The sequence below is a fragment of the Ambystoma mexicanum genome, chromosome 3p, assembly GCF_040938575.1.
Source record: "Ambystoma mexicanum isolate Mex_15411 chromosome 3p, UKY_AmexF1_1, whole genome shotgun sequence".
Classification (NCBI taxonomy): domain Eukaryota; kingdom Metazoa; phylum Chordata; class Amphibia; order Caudata; family Ambystomatidae; genus Ambystoma; species Ambystoma mexicanum.
The window spans coordinates 223,629,384-223,645,882 of NC_090925.1; the positions used below are offsets into that span (position 1 = coordinate 223,629,384).

A 16,499-nucleotide genomic window follows, 5' to 3' on the forward strand; every position below is an offset into this window, starting at 1 on the left:
TGCACGTCTAACTGAGTCTGCCACAAGCTCAAAGCTTCCATCTAGGGGCATCCAAAACGTTCTATTTAGGGTATTTCCATATGTTTTCCCATTGCCTACTCCCACTCCAGCAGCCTTACACATGTAAGCATTACAACATAAGTAAAAGGTCCCTAGTCATGAGGAGGCCTGGACTGGGTTCAGCATAATGTGACTTTACCATTAACAGACTTTGATTAGGAACCTATGACTTCAGCTGGAGAAAGGCATTTACAATTGAATTCCATTATTGTCCATACAGTGAGAACACATATGGCAGTACATTGTCGCAGGGAGCATCCTTATTCGCTCATCCACTTATTGCCAGGGGTGGTTCATAAAAGATCATGAACTGTGCAAATACTTTCCACACATTTTTGGTAAATGTTACTCGCACATATTCACTGGGGAGACCCTGATTGGATGGTACAGTTCATGGATTGATAATCCCGGGTATCTCCACTTTTCATGCAGGAGGAGGGGATACATTAGATGGACACTACTGTCCCAGGAAAAACGTAAAACCACTCGGGAGTAAGGGAGCCATCGACCACTAGTAATCGTTCCACTGTCCAGTCCGATCCTGCTTAACTCAATTTCTGAGCTAGGTGTCTTTGGTATGTTCTTTCATGTGTTGCATAACATGTTGCAACCGGTCACATGCTGCCTTTTGGACCGTATATTCGCTCCGTGACTAACCCCCACGGTTGGCGTCCCTCAGGGCTCTGCACTTGCTTGACCCCACCAGGGGTGTTACTAGGGTGTGGGGGCTGATGTGGCTATAGCCCCAGGTCTTTTGGTTGTAGTCCTGGATACAATATTAGGGGTTACAACCGAAAAGGCTAGCTAGCCCCCAGTCATGACAGTCCCGAAATAAGCATAGCCCCAGATCTTTTCCAGATCTAGAAACACTCCTGGACCCCACCTACTGATCTGCAAATGTCACCTACAGACACTCACTAGCTCCTTCGGTTTTTCCCACCACTCACATGTTGATGACCCCTTCGTCTTCAGATCCTTCACCTCGTCCACCCCAACGAAACTGCTCTGAAGCTGTGACAATTTTGTAAGGTTTACGGAAGGGGTCTGCAACCTGTGGCTCTCCAAATGTTTTGACCTGGACTCCCATGATTGTTCACTATTGCCTATAATGGTTAGGGTTGATGGGACGTGTAGTCCAATTGGGGGCCTGCAATTTTGACAGGTTAGGCAATAAAAGATTAAATGAGATGCCCAGGATCACATTTCGAATAAGTAGTTCTTCTAACTCTCCAATGCATGCACTTTACCACTTTCTTTTTCCCTTCTGTCCATAAACTAACTAACTAGAACTGGCTAGAACTGCCTTAGAAAATACACAAATCACAGAACCTAACATGACAATGTGTAAGTATAACATGTTGTAAGTGTATTATCTAAAATGGGAATGATTCTAGCTTCACTGTATCCAGCATCAAGGGAAGTATATAAGTACCAGTGTGCTAATTCTAGGGCTCTTAAAGTGTTCCACCTGGGATTCTCTTTTGCATTTTAATGCTTAACTATGCTCAAAACACAGGCTTGTGAAATATTTATAAACGTGCAGAAAAACAATTGAATTTTACAAAAATGCAAACCGGTTTTTGTGTTGAATAAGCAGATCTTCCACTATGCTTAGGAGAGGCTTGTGTTATCTGGTCTGCTTCCTTATGTCTAGAACTCTTAAAGCATCCACAAAAACAGGGAGTGGGCTTCTTGGAGCATTGATTGTTAAAATCCAGTTGGAAGGGGACATGGCAAATGCCTGTTAAAAAAGTTTGCCTAGTTCCTGAACTCCTCCTCTCACTTCCCCTTAAAAGGCTACATTATAAGTCACCTAGTGGACAGCATACATGCATTTCAATGGCAATTTATACCTAATACAATCTGGAGCAGAGCAGTATGCTTATCTGAGGAAGGAAAGGTCACATTGGTAAGAAGAGGACCGATGGTGATGGCTTGCGGGTGAAGAGGAAGACCACAGATGGAGACTTGGTGCACATCATGTGGAAGATGAGAGGTGGCAGCAGTAAATCAGTGCTTCTGGTTAGATGTTGTGACTGGGGAGACGTGTAGGACTGAAGTTGCAGAGCTCTCAATCCAGAGAAGGATTGGAACACATTGTGCGTCTGCCCGAATTCATAAGCTCAAGACCTTAATAAACGTATACATTTCACAAGTGATGGAGAATAAATAAGTAATATATATGGGGGACTGCCTCATGGCGGCCATGTTGGAAAGGTTTCTTTTTATCATGTTCTGTAGCGTTAAGCCAACGTTCCACGGACTGGAATGGGTGGTTAATGACCCAGCTGCCCAGGTTATCGGCCAGAGTGAAGTGAGGGCAGAAAACAAGGGTTCTGGGCCGTTAAAGACGTTCCAGCCCTTGGAATGGGGGCTAAGGGCCATTTGCACAACGGATTACCAAAGCGGTAAACCGGGTGCTAAAAAAAAAAGTATTTTCCTTATACAGCGGGGCGCCCACTGCATCCCATTGTACAAAGGAAAATACTTATCCAAGATGGCCTCCATGGAAAGGGAAGCAGGGTTTCATACAGAGCCCCTCTACTCTTTCCATGGCGGCCTACAGGAGGAGAGGGGAAGGACCGGCTGCTATGGGGAGTGCAACCACCACAGACATAAGGTAAGTGGGGGGTGGGAAGGGATAACAAAATAACAGAACAGAGGGTGGGGAAGATTACAGCGGGGAAGCCGGCCGTCAGGTGGGATGGAACGTGGGTTTTTACCCGCAATACAAGCCTGCGTTCCTAATGTTATATAATCTACCTGCTTTCTGCAAAATATAATACTGGAAGCTGTAATGACAATGTATGAACATTAAAACAATTGCCAAGTAGTGTTGCATTTTGAAGTCAAAACATTTAATTCAATATTGTTTATAAGGCAATTTCTTCTATTGTTTAACTGTAACAAGGGGGTTCATGAGTGGACTTACTGAAATGATTAGGAAAATATAATTGTAGCAAGTGGTCATTAGCTACATTGGAGAAGTAAAAACAGAGCTTGGGTTGATTCTTTCTACTTTGCAAATTGCTTCAAACTCAACTTCCACTGCGTGTGATCCAGTAAAGAATGTATCTTCACTCCTAATAACACATCATGGATCCAATAACCACTATGCAAACTAAAATAAAAATGGGTCTGAAAAATTGAAAGATGTACCTAAATTTGCAAGGTACACATGACTTCCTGTTTTAGAGCAACTGTTAAAGCAAAGCCCTTAGGATGACAGTGGAAGCAATTGATAATGGCAAAACAACACGTGCTACACCTCATACAATGACAAGAGGACCTGAGAGTGCAATAAAGAAGAATAACTGAAATGCATAATGAATTAATCTTTTAGAACCCGCTTAATACCGGGCACAGGGATTTAAACCTTTGTTCTTCTGCGTTTGTCTCGTTTCCAAGACAAACACGTTGCCCTGATCTATCCTTCCGACCTGATTATTGAGGTCAGAAGAAAGGATTGAAAGCCTAGAGCCATTGAAGTACTCGATAGTATAGCATGCGGCTGATATCACATAGATGAAGGAACGTAGCTGACGTAATAATGTGTGCATCATTGGGATCCTTGAAAAACTGGCGGGCAGAAACCTGACATGCCATGAACCTTCATAATCTGCTTGCTGCAGCATGCACAGACACATCAGCTACTGCAACATGTGGGGCAGAACACTGCCTTTAGTTTTCAGGGTAACAACAGCTTCCTACCAGCACGAATCTACAATGGCCAAGAAAAAGAGCTTCCGGACTTTAGGTACACACTAAGGAAATGGGACTTAAAAATCTGGTCTTCTTGAATCGACGAAAATTATTGTTACTAGAGATGGCAAAATAACAGAGTTTTCTGCTCCTGAACAACTTAAAGCTTTCCTGGAAACACTAAACCATGATGCAATGGATGTTATGGCCCTTTTAAGTAAAAAAATATCTCAACGAAAATAACACCAGCCCCAGAGAATGAACCTCGTTCAGAGTGCATTTGGCGCAGGCCACAGCAGAAAAGACTGATCTGCTGATGTATCAAGACCATTGGAATAGATTGATAAAAAGTCACTCTATATATTGAAGTGAAGTGACATTGACACGATTGCCCTAAATATACGCCTAGAGCCCCTGCTGGGCCTTAGTAGTGCTTTATACATTTTAACTATAAATATAAATATATATGCAGAGAAGCCGATAAATGCATAATTTCCAGCTACTGAAGAGCTTACTTACCTCTGATCAGGAGCATAGCACACATGGGACTTTTAACATCAGGGCCATTTGTTGTCGTGTTTGCCTATTTGAATTCATTCTGTAGGAACAACCAGATCCAATTTACTTACAACATTTTTCATTTCATTACATATGCAATATGGATTCATTAATGAACTTTTAATTGTTTGAAACTTTTGAAAGCATTAATGGGCGTGCATAGGATCATAATGGCAAGCGAATTCCAGGAGATTAAATTAGTAGCTTTATTGAGAACTGCACCATGCTATTCCTGTAGAAGACACCTCCTATCACAGTACAGATGCAAGCAGGACCATCTTTCCCACAAGTAACAGATTAGTCATAGTATCATATATCTATGAGCATTAATGGCCATGCTAGCTTTGTCAAAAGGAAAACGACATTACAACTTAACAAAAATGAAAAGGGTGGCTACAGCATTTGTACAAGAAACATATAGCCCTGGCAAGAAGGCTGTAAAGTTACACGCAGCTTCTAATGTGTTGCAGAAAATTATTTACGAAGTTTAATACAATGCATGTTTTCATTTTGTTCTTTTAAGCAAAAAGCTGCAGTTTCTTGCTCTCATGTGTTAAGCTCCAGCAGTGCACACAATAAAGATATTGACCTAAACAGTTCCTTGTCAGCTGACGCTTGTAAAGTGGCACATAAATCTATTTCACAAGGAAGGAATTTGGAAAGCTTGTTGATTAAGTGCTGCAATGACAGATGGAATTCTGCTCTGTGCTGACGTAAGCAACCAGCATTTTGACACCACAACTGAAGCGTAATAACTGATTACAGAGTGGTAGTGATGTAATTTTGCTATTATGGGTCAATGGTGATGGCACAACTAGCCTGTAATTAGACAATTATGTAGCCCATCTTGGACAAGACAGTGATTGCAGCCTGCCATGTATTATAAAGCGAATAGTGATGCTTATCACTTATGAAGGAAAGGTTCTTTACATTTAAGCACTGAAGTGAAACACCTATTTTGTATACGCAACACCAACTTCTGATATTTCACATTGTAAACTAAAGTGAAATATAACCTTAACATTCACATCACTAGAGAAGCAGAATTTGCACTGTTCAAATTAAACAGAAGTATTATGCACATGTAAATGCAGGCAGACTTTTAGACATACAACTGTGCAAATCCCTTTCTTGCCATGCACAGTGGTTCAGTTATTTACGAATTAACAGACATTTCCAATGCATTTGTGACTTTATGTGACATATTATATAAGCTAGATGGAGCTTCAGATATCTGTAAAGAAATAATTCCATGAATACTGTAACATTCCCAACTCCCAATTACTCTAACAAAAGCTTCTTAGGAGCATCCATATACAAACCGGAAGTGAGAACTGCTATAAAGAACCTATCCCTGGGCAGATCACCTGGGGATGATGGCTTCCCCCTGAAATGTTATAAAATCTGTGAATCTTAATACTTCGCTTAACATGTATGTACAATGAAGATACTTTTACAGGATAACTTCTTACTGAAATAAATACAAGGTAAATATCTGTTCTGCCCAATCGAAGCAGAGACACTACCAAATGTTGTAATTTTAGAGCTAATTTATTGATCACTGTGGATATCAAAATACTAGGAAACGTGTTATCCATGACTCTATAACAATTCTTCCCACCCTTAGTTCATTCCTCCGAGGTAGGCTATATTCCAGGCAAAACTCATAGCTTTAATCTAATGGAGGTACTGCCTATACCTTGGAAGCATAACTAGATGGTTACCCTGCTAGCCATGCCATTAGATGCAAGGAAATCCATAGTAATATACTATGGAAATGTCATTTACACTCTTAACATTCTAAGGTTTGGCTAATCATTAAAAGAACATTGGGCTTCTCACTTCCCAACACAATGTTGATGATTTTGATACATGACTTCACAGATCTAGAAACCTTTTCGGAACACTGGACCAGATGGGCAGCAAACATTTATAGTAGTAAAGATATGCATCCCAATACTATGAGGTAGAACAACACTATCAGACCTCAAACATGACTGGCAGTGCTATCAGAAATAGCTGTCATATGAAAGATTGATCTAGATTTCACGATGAAAAGGCCACATTCCTAGAAATATGGGGGAATTTCAGACTTCAAACTACAATATCTAATCACTTCAATGATTGAAGAATGTTGCAAACATTGGTGTACCACCTGATGGACATATTCTATATTTATATAGAAACAAGCGTAGATCCACCAAAAACCTTCCAAACTTCTGCTCAAACCTGATAACATAACATAATAAGTCGTGCTTCCCTAGGACAGTTATTAGATAGTTTATTGAAACAACAGATGTGAACAAACAACTTTCAAGGGATCTGTGCATTAGTATATTCGAAAAAAGAACAAAAGAAGATAATTTGTACACCAACTATGTTTACAATAGGGTTTAAAGAGTGAGGACAGTTCATGATTTATTTTGATAGCACTGAAATCACTACTATTCTGTGTATCTGAAAAGAAGACCCTCGAGTTTAGGCAAATATGTTTTAACTAATTGTTCTGCTGTGTTATATAATTTGCTTGTTAGATGTTCTTTTGTACTTGAACAACAATCTAATTAAATTGAAGAATGCTTCCAATCAGTTGATATTGTGTATTTGTCATATCTCTATCAACATCTGTATGTTATTTTCGTATTATACAATCACAAATGTCATGAACAAATATTATTTTACCAAAAACATGATGCAAACAATCTGCACTGAAATTCCTTAAACTTACATTTTTCCTCATATGTATTTGTCATGGATATCATGAAAATCTGATAGCTCTAACAGGAGTAATGCTGAGATATTAAAACTGGTCTCAAACCTCTAGATATCGTGATTGCAGACAACTGAAAACTGGAGTCTTGACAACTAGCCATATGGTAAATCACGATGTCTGCTTTTTACAGGTGTGCTTTGATGTTGCGGACAGGGCATCAGGGAGGATAGTGGACAAGTCCTTAATCTTCAACGTGGAGGTGAAGGACAAAAATGACAACGCACCCATCTTCTTGCAAAATGAATACAATGTCACCATCAAAGAGACCTCTGCTTTAGGTGAGTGAGGTCCTGCCCCGATCATTATTCAGCAGAAGATTGACAACACTACAACCTTTATATATGTAATATTCATTGAGTGTACTTAAATAAACCTAAATATGTTTTGCTTGTGAGGATTGGAGGGGGTCAGCAAGCGCAAGGCCAGCTATTGCGATCGGAACCGAACTGTGTGCAAATTCAGTTGACTTGGTCAATATTTCATCAATAATATGACATTCAAAAAGGAACAGATACAGTACTCACTTTTCTCAAAATAGGGGTGGTACTTGTGCCTCCCACCAAACCTTTCTTGATCTATTCAGGTTTGAATTGATGCTGTCTTTAGCATTCGAAAACATATTGTACCTTCTCTAACCATACACAGGTCAACACACCTTTCTAAAGGAGCTAAAGCATACCCAAGAAATCCTCCACTGCCTAGATGGTTGAAGTGCTATTTAGTTATCCCTGAAGTTGTCTGAACAGAGAAATATAGGAAATATGGTTCCTTGTGATGGAAAGTAAAACTGGATCACAAAAGCAATGATTTCAGATCTCTACTCAAGGTTCCCATGTAGTTTAGAAAATACTTTTGAAACTGTGTAGTTCAGACAGCTCTCAGAACTTCACCTCTGCTTCCCATGTGCTTTCCGAAGTATGACACTCATGGATTCTGTAATATTTTCCCTATATCTCAACACTCTAACTTGGTGATGCTCATGTCATGGATTTGTACCAGGTCTTGTGCAGTTCATCTTACCTAGTTAGGAAGATTCATTGTTTGCTCACTACCATTCCTACAGGGCAGGAAGAATGGACCGGTCTAAATTTGAGAAATTCACTCTTCCAATATGAGAACAAACACCATCACTCACTGGGAAAATTTGATAGCGGGGCTGAGGTTGTTAGCCTGATGAATACTAAAAAGTAATCTCTTTTCCATTGACATTCCTTGCATGTATATGTGTGCATTGTTCTCATACAGATACTGAATTCTTGAAGCGATTTGACTACTCAGTGAGTGGGCAAGTCTAGTGTTAGATTGAGTTAGAAGGAACACAGCACATAAACACAAAACTCATTTTTTCCAGAGGAGCAATTTGTTTTTAGAGCCATTCAAGTTCCTGACCATTTTGGTTCTAAAAATGAATACTTGGCCAAATCAGGAAAGGTTGCTCTAAGGGAAAAGTTGGAAATTGATCCAAACTCAGACTTTGGTTACAAAATAACACCACTACTAAAAGTACCTAAACGGAAAACAGAATGCAGCAAGTGGCTCAGAAAACTGCAAGGATTCAGCCTTCATACCTCCAAAAAAAGGTTCAAGTGGTGGTGTACCCTGTTTTCTGTGGGTGGCACACCACTTCTCAGCTGTGCACCCTGACCTTTCAGAACACACATCTGGGTTAGGTGGAAGGGCTGGCATGTAGGGCAAGACAGACATGCCACCTGTGCATTCAAGAGACTTATCAAACATGTCCTCTCTTTCTTCTCTATCGCTCTCTTTTTCTCTCTCTCTTCCACCTTTCTCCGCATCCACTGCGTGGGGGTTAGGAGGGCCCGGCTGCAGAGATTATCTAGGTCCTTCGGTTGCCACATGCTGCCATAAACAGATGGGCGATGCATTGTTTCATATCCACATTTCATCCCCCATATTTGATACTGGGCCTCATTACGACCCAGGCGGTAAGTTACCGCCTGGGCCGTGACTTTACCACCATGGCGTAAACTCCGTTTACGCCATGGTGGTAGGCGGACTTACCACCCCATTCCGACCTAGGCGGGGCGGTAAGTCCCCAATCCCCATTTACCCTTCCCCATTCCCATTTTTGCCCCATAGGGCATGATGGGAGTGGGGAAGGCGTTAATTACGCCACCGTAAATTACGGTGGCGTAATTAACTCCATGGTCCCTTAGCGCCATGGATTTTAACACCTGCTAAAAGCAGGTGTTAAAAGCGCCATGGCGCTAAGGGACCTCGTAATTGGCGGTAAGGGGTCGGCGCAGCTAACGCTGGCGTTAACCCCTTACCGCCAGGGTCGTAATGAGGCCCACTGTCTTATTTGAGACTGCTAAAATGTATTCATAAATCCTTAATGTTAACTCCTTTAAACGCAACATTTTCTTTGTCCAATTGGAAATTGCTATTCATTGTTTCTCATCCCTTACTTTACTACTATGCTTTTTAATGTTGTTAACATCCCATCAGCTGTACTCTTCCCTTCCTCCCGGACACTGAGTGGAAACCCAATGTATCCATCTTTCCACACACCACCCATTCCAGTCCCCCTCCAGACCATCGTCTACATTTGCTTTCTCTCCTCTTTCTCCAATAATGCTACCTCTCTCGCTCTATGACTGTAATATTTACCTCTCCCTCCTGCCTGCCTTAGTTCCCTTTGCCTACCTCATTGGTGGGCAACCTGTGGCTATTCAGATGTTAGGGCCTACAATTCCCATGAAACCTCACCTTTGGCTGTGCTTTGTAGGGCTCATGGCAGTAGTAGGCCAACATATCTGGTGTGCTGTAGGTTGTCCATCACTGTTCTTGTTGCATCTCAATTGCAAAATGACCTTACTGCTATAAGCACTTGTGTTTTTAGTTTTTATATTTCACAATAATCTATGTATTCAATTGTACCTCCTCTTATCACTTCTTTTGGAGTTCACGCAACTTTAGACATCATTTTGAATGGGTACTTTTGCAAAATTATGTGAGGTTTGTGTACCTGGTCTAAAATGGGAGTCTTTTACTCTGCAATCGATGTAAAAGTACAAAAACAAGTCGTGCATTTAAAAATTTTGTGAAATGAGAAAACCACGATTTTACTTTAGTTTGCTCTTTTTACAAATTGGGCCCCATTAGTGAAAACAATACTGGCATTAGAAATCACTGCACTTTTTTTTTTTTAATTAAAATTTGTTTACAGTTTAATCATACATTTTAAACTTTTACAACATCACTTAAGAGAGAAAAGAAAAATCAATGGAAGTTGTTGCAATACATTTGAATCAATCACATTATAGTTTTTTGATTATTCAATATTCCTCTTTTGAGTTTTCGGAACGTATCCAATATTAAGTTCATTTGATTGCTCAAACTACTAAATCAATTCAATTATACCGTTTCCAAGATTGCACTAGTTAACAGATTTATCCTGCTCAGCACTACCCATTTGTGCAAACATATGTTAATTTTTCTTTAATATTTCTAGATCAATTTTCCATAAAATGCATGCTAGTGCCAAAAGAAAACACGTACTGCTCCCGCACATACATCTCTCCCAAAAAGAGGACCTTGATAAATCAGTATCTTGGGGTGCATATATCCCCATTAGGTTCTTTCTATCCTCTTCAAATTATGTACAGTCGACCACAAGGTGTTTCAAGGTTTCAGGCTGTCATCTATAATCACAGAAGTGACAACTTAAATTGTGATTGACCATAATGGGCAAGTGCCAACATTGAATGCATTCTAATGTGTGAAACTGATTCAGTTTGAAACGCAAGTATACATTTCGTACTTTACTGGATGGACATTTAGTTAAATAGACGGACCTCAACTCTCTCCTCCTTGGTTGTTGTGCGTATTCATAATATGTTTTATAATGTTTTTTGCGATCTAGAGTTGCAGACCAATCTCGGTCATATAGGTTGTGCTTTATCTTTGGTAAACCTAAGATAAGATCTTCAGTAGAAGAATCAATGTTATCTAAGAGAATCTTCATTTTGGTTTTCAAATTTTGCCAAGGATTTAAGGCTTCCATTAATGAGTAGCATGTTTAGATCAAAAAAGAGTGAGTTGTGATGTGGAGACATAAGGCTTGCATATCTGGATAACTTTCACCATGCCCATTTAGCTACTAAAGATGACAGCCCCATTTCGTGCCGTACAATGGAATTCGGCACCAATGAGGACAAACCCAGAGTACTTTTCCATAGGTTGCCCTGTATTCTATTCAACATCTCATCCATGTCAAATAGACACATGTCCAAGCCAAATAGTAAGATTGGTTCAACTTTTAGTAAATAAAAGTCGATAAGTGGTAAAATTGAAAAGTGACAATACTTGTCAAATATCACCTTCATTATTGATGCCAATGTACACGCTTTGTTTTTCAGGTATAATTCCCATGATTTCTTTGAGTAATGCTCCGCTAAAGGATAACCAAGATAACAGATTGACTTTGCACACTCAATTTTGATTCCTGCCAAGTGCCAACTGTAGGATTTAATTCTTTCGTTATTTCGAAAAAGTTAGCGATTTAACTGAGTTTGGTACAAGGTTTTGCACTAGAGCATATTCATAGAATTGATTCAACTTGTTTTGGAGCCCATATGGGGTTCGATCAAATAACACAATGTCATCGGCGAAACAGAGCCATGAAATGTATATTTTATAGCAATGCATTCCTTAAAGAACTCTACCAATGATTTCTAATAGTTTTCTGCCGACATTACAATGACAATCCCTTGTGGAGGGTGTTTGTGAAAAAAAAACTATATACACATTTAATGTCATCAGTCATGTCATGACATGTCATGTCATGGGTGTTAGTTCTTGCAGTGCTCAGGGGTAGCGCAAGTTATGGTTGCTTAGCTTACCATAACTGGCAAATTTCTGGGGTTTTTTGGTTTTACCTGTAACCATAACGTCCCTGAAAACAACGTTTGGCCATTGAATTGCATAGGTTTTTGTCAGTGAATTTCATTGATTTTTAGCAAGATAACCTTAGTTTGTAAAGAAGAAATGTGCAACATAGTGCAACTTCTGCAATCTTGTTAATGCGGACAGCAGTCGCGGATTATGCGTCTGTTTGCGGAGATCATGTGGCATCCAACCTGCTGAGGAAGGCAGGTGCTCTCTTACATAGTGGTACCAATCACCAAACTCAAAGACTATAGACAAACAGCACCATGTGCAAGAAGTGACAACGAAAATAGAGTAGGTTTGCAAATGGTGTACTTATGAAGCAAACAGGACAAAGTATTAGGGAGTGCACCATAACGGAATGCATTAACAACAGAAGTGACGTCTGCCTAATCTTACAGCACTGCTACTGTAAAGGGGAACAAAGAACGAACAGGCAGAGTAATGACTGGAAAGTGCTAAAACCTGAATGTCACTACAATGTAATAAAGATCCTAAAGTTTGTCTAATAATTGCACAGGTGCTGCAGTATGCAATTGTACAGAAGCATAACGTGCCTTTTTATAACACAGCAATGGCAAGCACCACAGAGTGGCAGGATGAACATTTCCCTCATGACGCTAATACTTTCTATAGTAACCCCATTGGTACGCACAGTGCTGTGAACCGTAAATTAATTAATATGTATTGCTGCATGTACACCAAACACATTCTCTTTTCAGTAAGAGAACATATTGGAAAGGAAAGCGAGGAAGTACAAGCGGCCACCCTTCCACAGCAGCATATGGGCTTAGGAAAAGAAAGAAACTCTGTGCATAGGGAAATGGACAGCGTGGAAGTCAAAGTGGAGAAATTGTTGAACAATTGTGCCACTTTAAAGGTTGCGTACAAGGATATATGTTGGACAAAATGAATCAGCACCGGCGCACCTGCCTGTGTACTTCTTCCCCATCTCAGAGCCCGCCATTCCCTCAAAAACCATTTCATGGGAGATGTTATGGTAATACATTAATTTCTTCCTCCCCTCACAACCAAGTTGTGCAAATCCCCATTTCCCCACAAAAAGTATCCACTTATGCTACCCCTTCCCTTTCCAAATGGGGTTTATGCATGTGTACAAGTAAACGGTAATAATGAGAATGTTGCTGAGTGCGTGTGTGGTATCCTTTTTTACCTGAAATGGGTTCAGACTCAACGGCACACAGTCCTCATTGCAATGACCGCAAGAAATGCATGTGGGGGCAGGCATTTGTGCGTAGTGCAAGTACACGCGTGTGTATCTGTTCCTCTTTGTCCTGGTAACATCACCACTGTGCAGCATATGCAAAGGCACGTTAATTAGGTTGGGGCGTCCACCCACGTCCTACAGGTAGCTATACACATGAACATCCCACCTGCTATACTCTATAAATAGCCAGCATCTCCCAAAATGGTTGGCACATGTGTGGCACACTTTTAGTCAGTAGAGAAGAGGCAACAGTGTGCATAGGACACTCATGGACGTGCACACAACGCATTCTTCCCAAAACGCATCCAGCGAACAGCCATCCCAAAGGAGAACAGTGGGGCCGTCACCATGCGACTGCACCCATGCTGTGTGTGGGCCCTTATTTCGGGGACAGGAGCCGTGCCCTCGAACAACAGCAAAGTGCAGGGTTGAGCAATGTACGGAGTGTTTTTCGGAAAGTACACGCTTACAAACACACCACAATGTGCCGTTGCACATATATGTATGTTTTGGAACAATGTAGGCCTGATTCCCGGATAACGTTGTCCACAGCAACCCTACAAAAGCGCACACCCCACAGGTGATGTGCAATCTGTTTGCAGTTTTTCAGAACAGAGTAGCAGGCCACATAGGTTTGCCCTCTAAGTAATGGTGCACCAAATCTGCTGTGCTACAGTGCGTCTGCAACTAATAGCAACCATGTCAGTCTGGCTGAGCACGCACAGTAATGGAGAAAATTATGAACAGGCCTTGCTGTCACCCACACTCGAAGCTGCGATAGTCATCATTGTCCCAATCACATGGGTAGCTAGCAGCAAAGTGGAGTACGCGCACGTGTGTTTCCGCAAGTAACACTAGGGCCGTATCCCAATGAAGCAGAAACATTCCTTCTTCCCTTTCCAGTTTCTTCTTTGCAGCACACCGTCTTTGCGTACTGTTACAAAGTTCCACACGCTTCCACCAATGACATTGAAGAGCTCTCCATGTAACAGTATCAGTTCTGTACAACAGTCCTCTGCGTACACACCATGCCCAGAAATGTTGTTGCGCAATCCCTTTGGCTCCACAGTCCCATTTCTATGGCCACTACCTGAAAATCTCTGGACGTGGCTTTCGTGCTGCATGCAAGCGTATTGGAATAGCTTGCAACTGAGGTAGGGGGAGTTCATTGTAAGGGGCGACTCTGCAAAGAGTTTTTTTTCTTTTTTTTTCTTTTAGATGCTTCTAGAGAAACACCTTTTTTCACTAATTATTTGATTTTGTGTTTTCTTGTGCGGACATTGTTATAGTAAACTCTTCACCGCATCGTATAGACGGGCAAACAAAACAGCATTACCAATGGGCGACAAAGAAATGCCACTTGTGTCGATAAATTCCACATTTCCACAACTAATGAGGTCATTGTTACAGAAGAACATCGCTGCAGCGGACAAAAAAGTATTCATGCTTCTTTTGATGAGATACCTTCCTGCCTCTTGCTCAGAACAACTTCCAGGAGCAATGTCCCATACTCTTTGTGGAGTTATGAATGAGAAAACCATCTTGGCAGTGAGACAAAAGCATCTTCACTAGATTTAGCAACCACTTCCGTCATCAGAACAAGCCTAAACAAGACATGTAACCCATATGCATGCCGCCATAGTGGATGATGGTAACATCGGCTCTAGCAAAAGTAGCTAGGTCTTTGCAAAGTGCATGCATGCTGGCAAAACTGGACTCGTAGACACGGTTCCACAATGCAACCACTCCTTCCAACCCAAAATTCTCCTCAAAGTTTCTTTCCAGGGCGTAGTTGTGCAGATCTAGTAGAAAAGCACCACCTATAGGCAACACAATGCATTTCACCATGTCAGCAGCCTCACTACGCAGAGTGTAATATACAGCAGTTTGACCGCCCCTTCCTGTGAACCACACCCACAGTACCTGATTGGATAATCCCAAAAGTCCCATGTCCATTGGCCAGCAAGGTAAGAAGCACAGATTGTGGCTTGTGCGGTGCTCAAAGTACCGCGAGGGCTGCACTCCCAGTAAAGCAGGAGCAGTCCTTCTTCCTTTTCCACTACCTTTTGTCCAACAAGACCTCATTGGGTACGGGTAAATGGGCACACACGAGTCCACCAATGTCATCCAAGATATTACTATCTAACACTGTCAGTTCTGCACAACACTTCATAGTTCCCATTACAAATTCAGTCTGCTAGTGTATTGTCACTGGGCAGCATGCCCAGTTGAAAGTTCAGTAAAAGATTGCAAGATTTGTGCATCCACATTCATCCACTTGCGCACCCATCACCACAAAATGGAGGTACGGAAATGTTTTCTGCACTATGTGTATGACTGTGTTATAAATGCCTCTGTGCATGGTATCTGCCACTGAGCGGCCATTACGTTCTTTAAAAGCATAATGTTTTTTTTACCATCGCCTACCATGAAGTGGCACTTGAGTGATATATGCTTGCAATGTTCTCATTTACCCATATCATACAGTGTAATATCTAAACAGGAACTGTCTGCTTTCCTTCCGACAATGCTACAAAATGTTTTCCACACTAACACACCTCCTACATAAATCGTAAAAAAAATCTACCAATAGCATCATTGTATCTGTTGTACCAAGCAAAAGGAATGTTTCAAAAGATCACTGTATGCACAGCTGTACTTCTGTCTAGGCTGCACTATTGCAACAGGCTCTTTTTAAATCTGCCCCCTTCTACTCTCCACCCTCTGGAACGCATCCAGAAGAGGAGTGCGCAACTTTGGATGGTATCTCTCCTGCACTGAAATGCCACCAATAGCTCCCAGTGGCTGCGAGGAATAAAGTGAGAAGACTCTGCATTATGCAGAAGGCCTTCTGTCCCCTGGGACCTCAATACATTCAACTGTAACTCGCTATATATTTGCTTGCGCAAGCTCTTCCCTCATCCACCTCTGACTCCCTCAGGGTCAGGCGCTTCTGCAAAAAAACAGTTGGTGGTAGTTGTGCTTTCTTGCCTGGTGCCTTTCTCTGCAACATCCTCTCTTGCTCTCTGACACTTGACGGGAACCATCGCCGGTTCCGGAAGCACCTCAAAGCCTTGCTCTTAGCGTCTGTTGTTTCAGCTCCTCTGCCGGCTAACTGCCTGACGTAATCTGATTCTGCACTACTTACCTGGCGACTCTGTGATGTTGGTCCCATGTCACCTCCCCCTGCCAGGTGAACCCCTGCACTGGCTTTGTAGCAAACTCTGCACTTGAGGACTGTTTTCTGTATGCCTAACAGTGCATCCA

General features: G+C 41.4%; 1 protein-coding gene across 1 annotated transcript in view; it reads left to right on the plus strand.

Moving 5' to 3' along the window:
• The window catches only part of CDH26 (cadherin 26), a 551,648-nt gene that overhangs the window by 265,890 nt on the left and 269,259 nt on the right, over nt 1-16,499 (plus strand). The window contains exon 4 of the mRNA XM_069650706.1: nt 7,224-7,371. Within this exon, the coding sequence (XP_069506807.1) occupies nt 7,224-7,371 (148 nt within the window). The remainder of the gene's footprint in view (nt 1-7,223; nt 7,372-16,499) is intronic.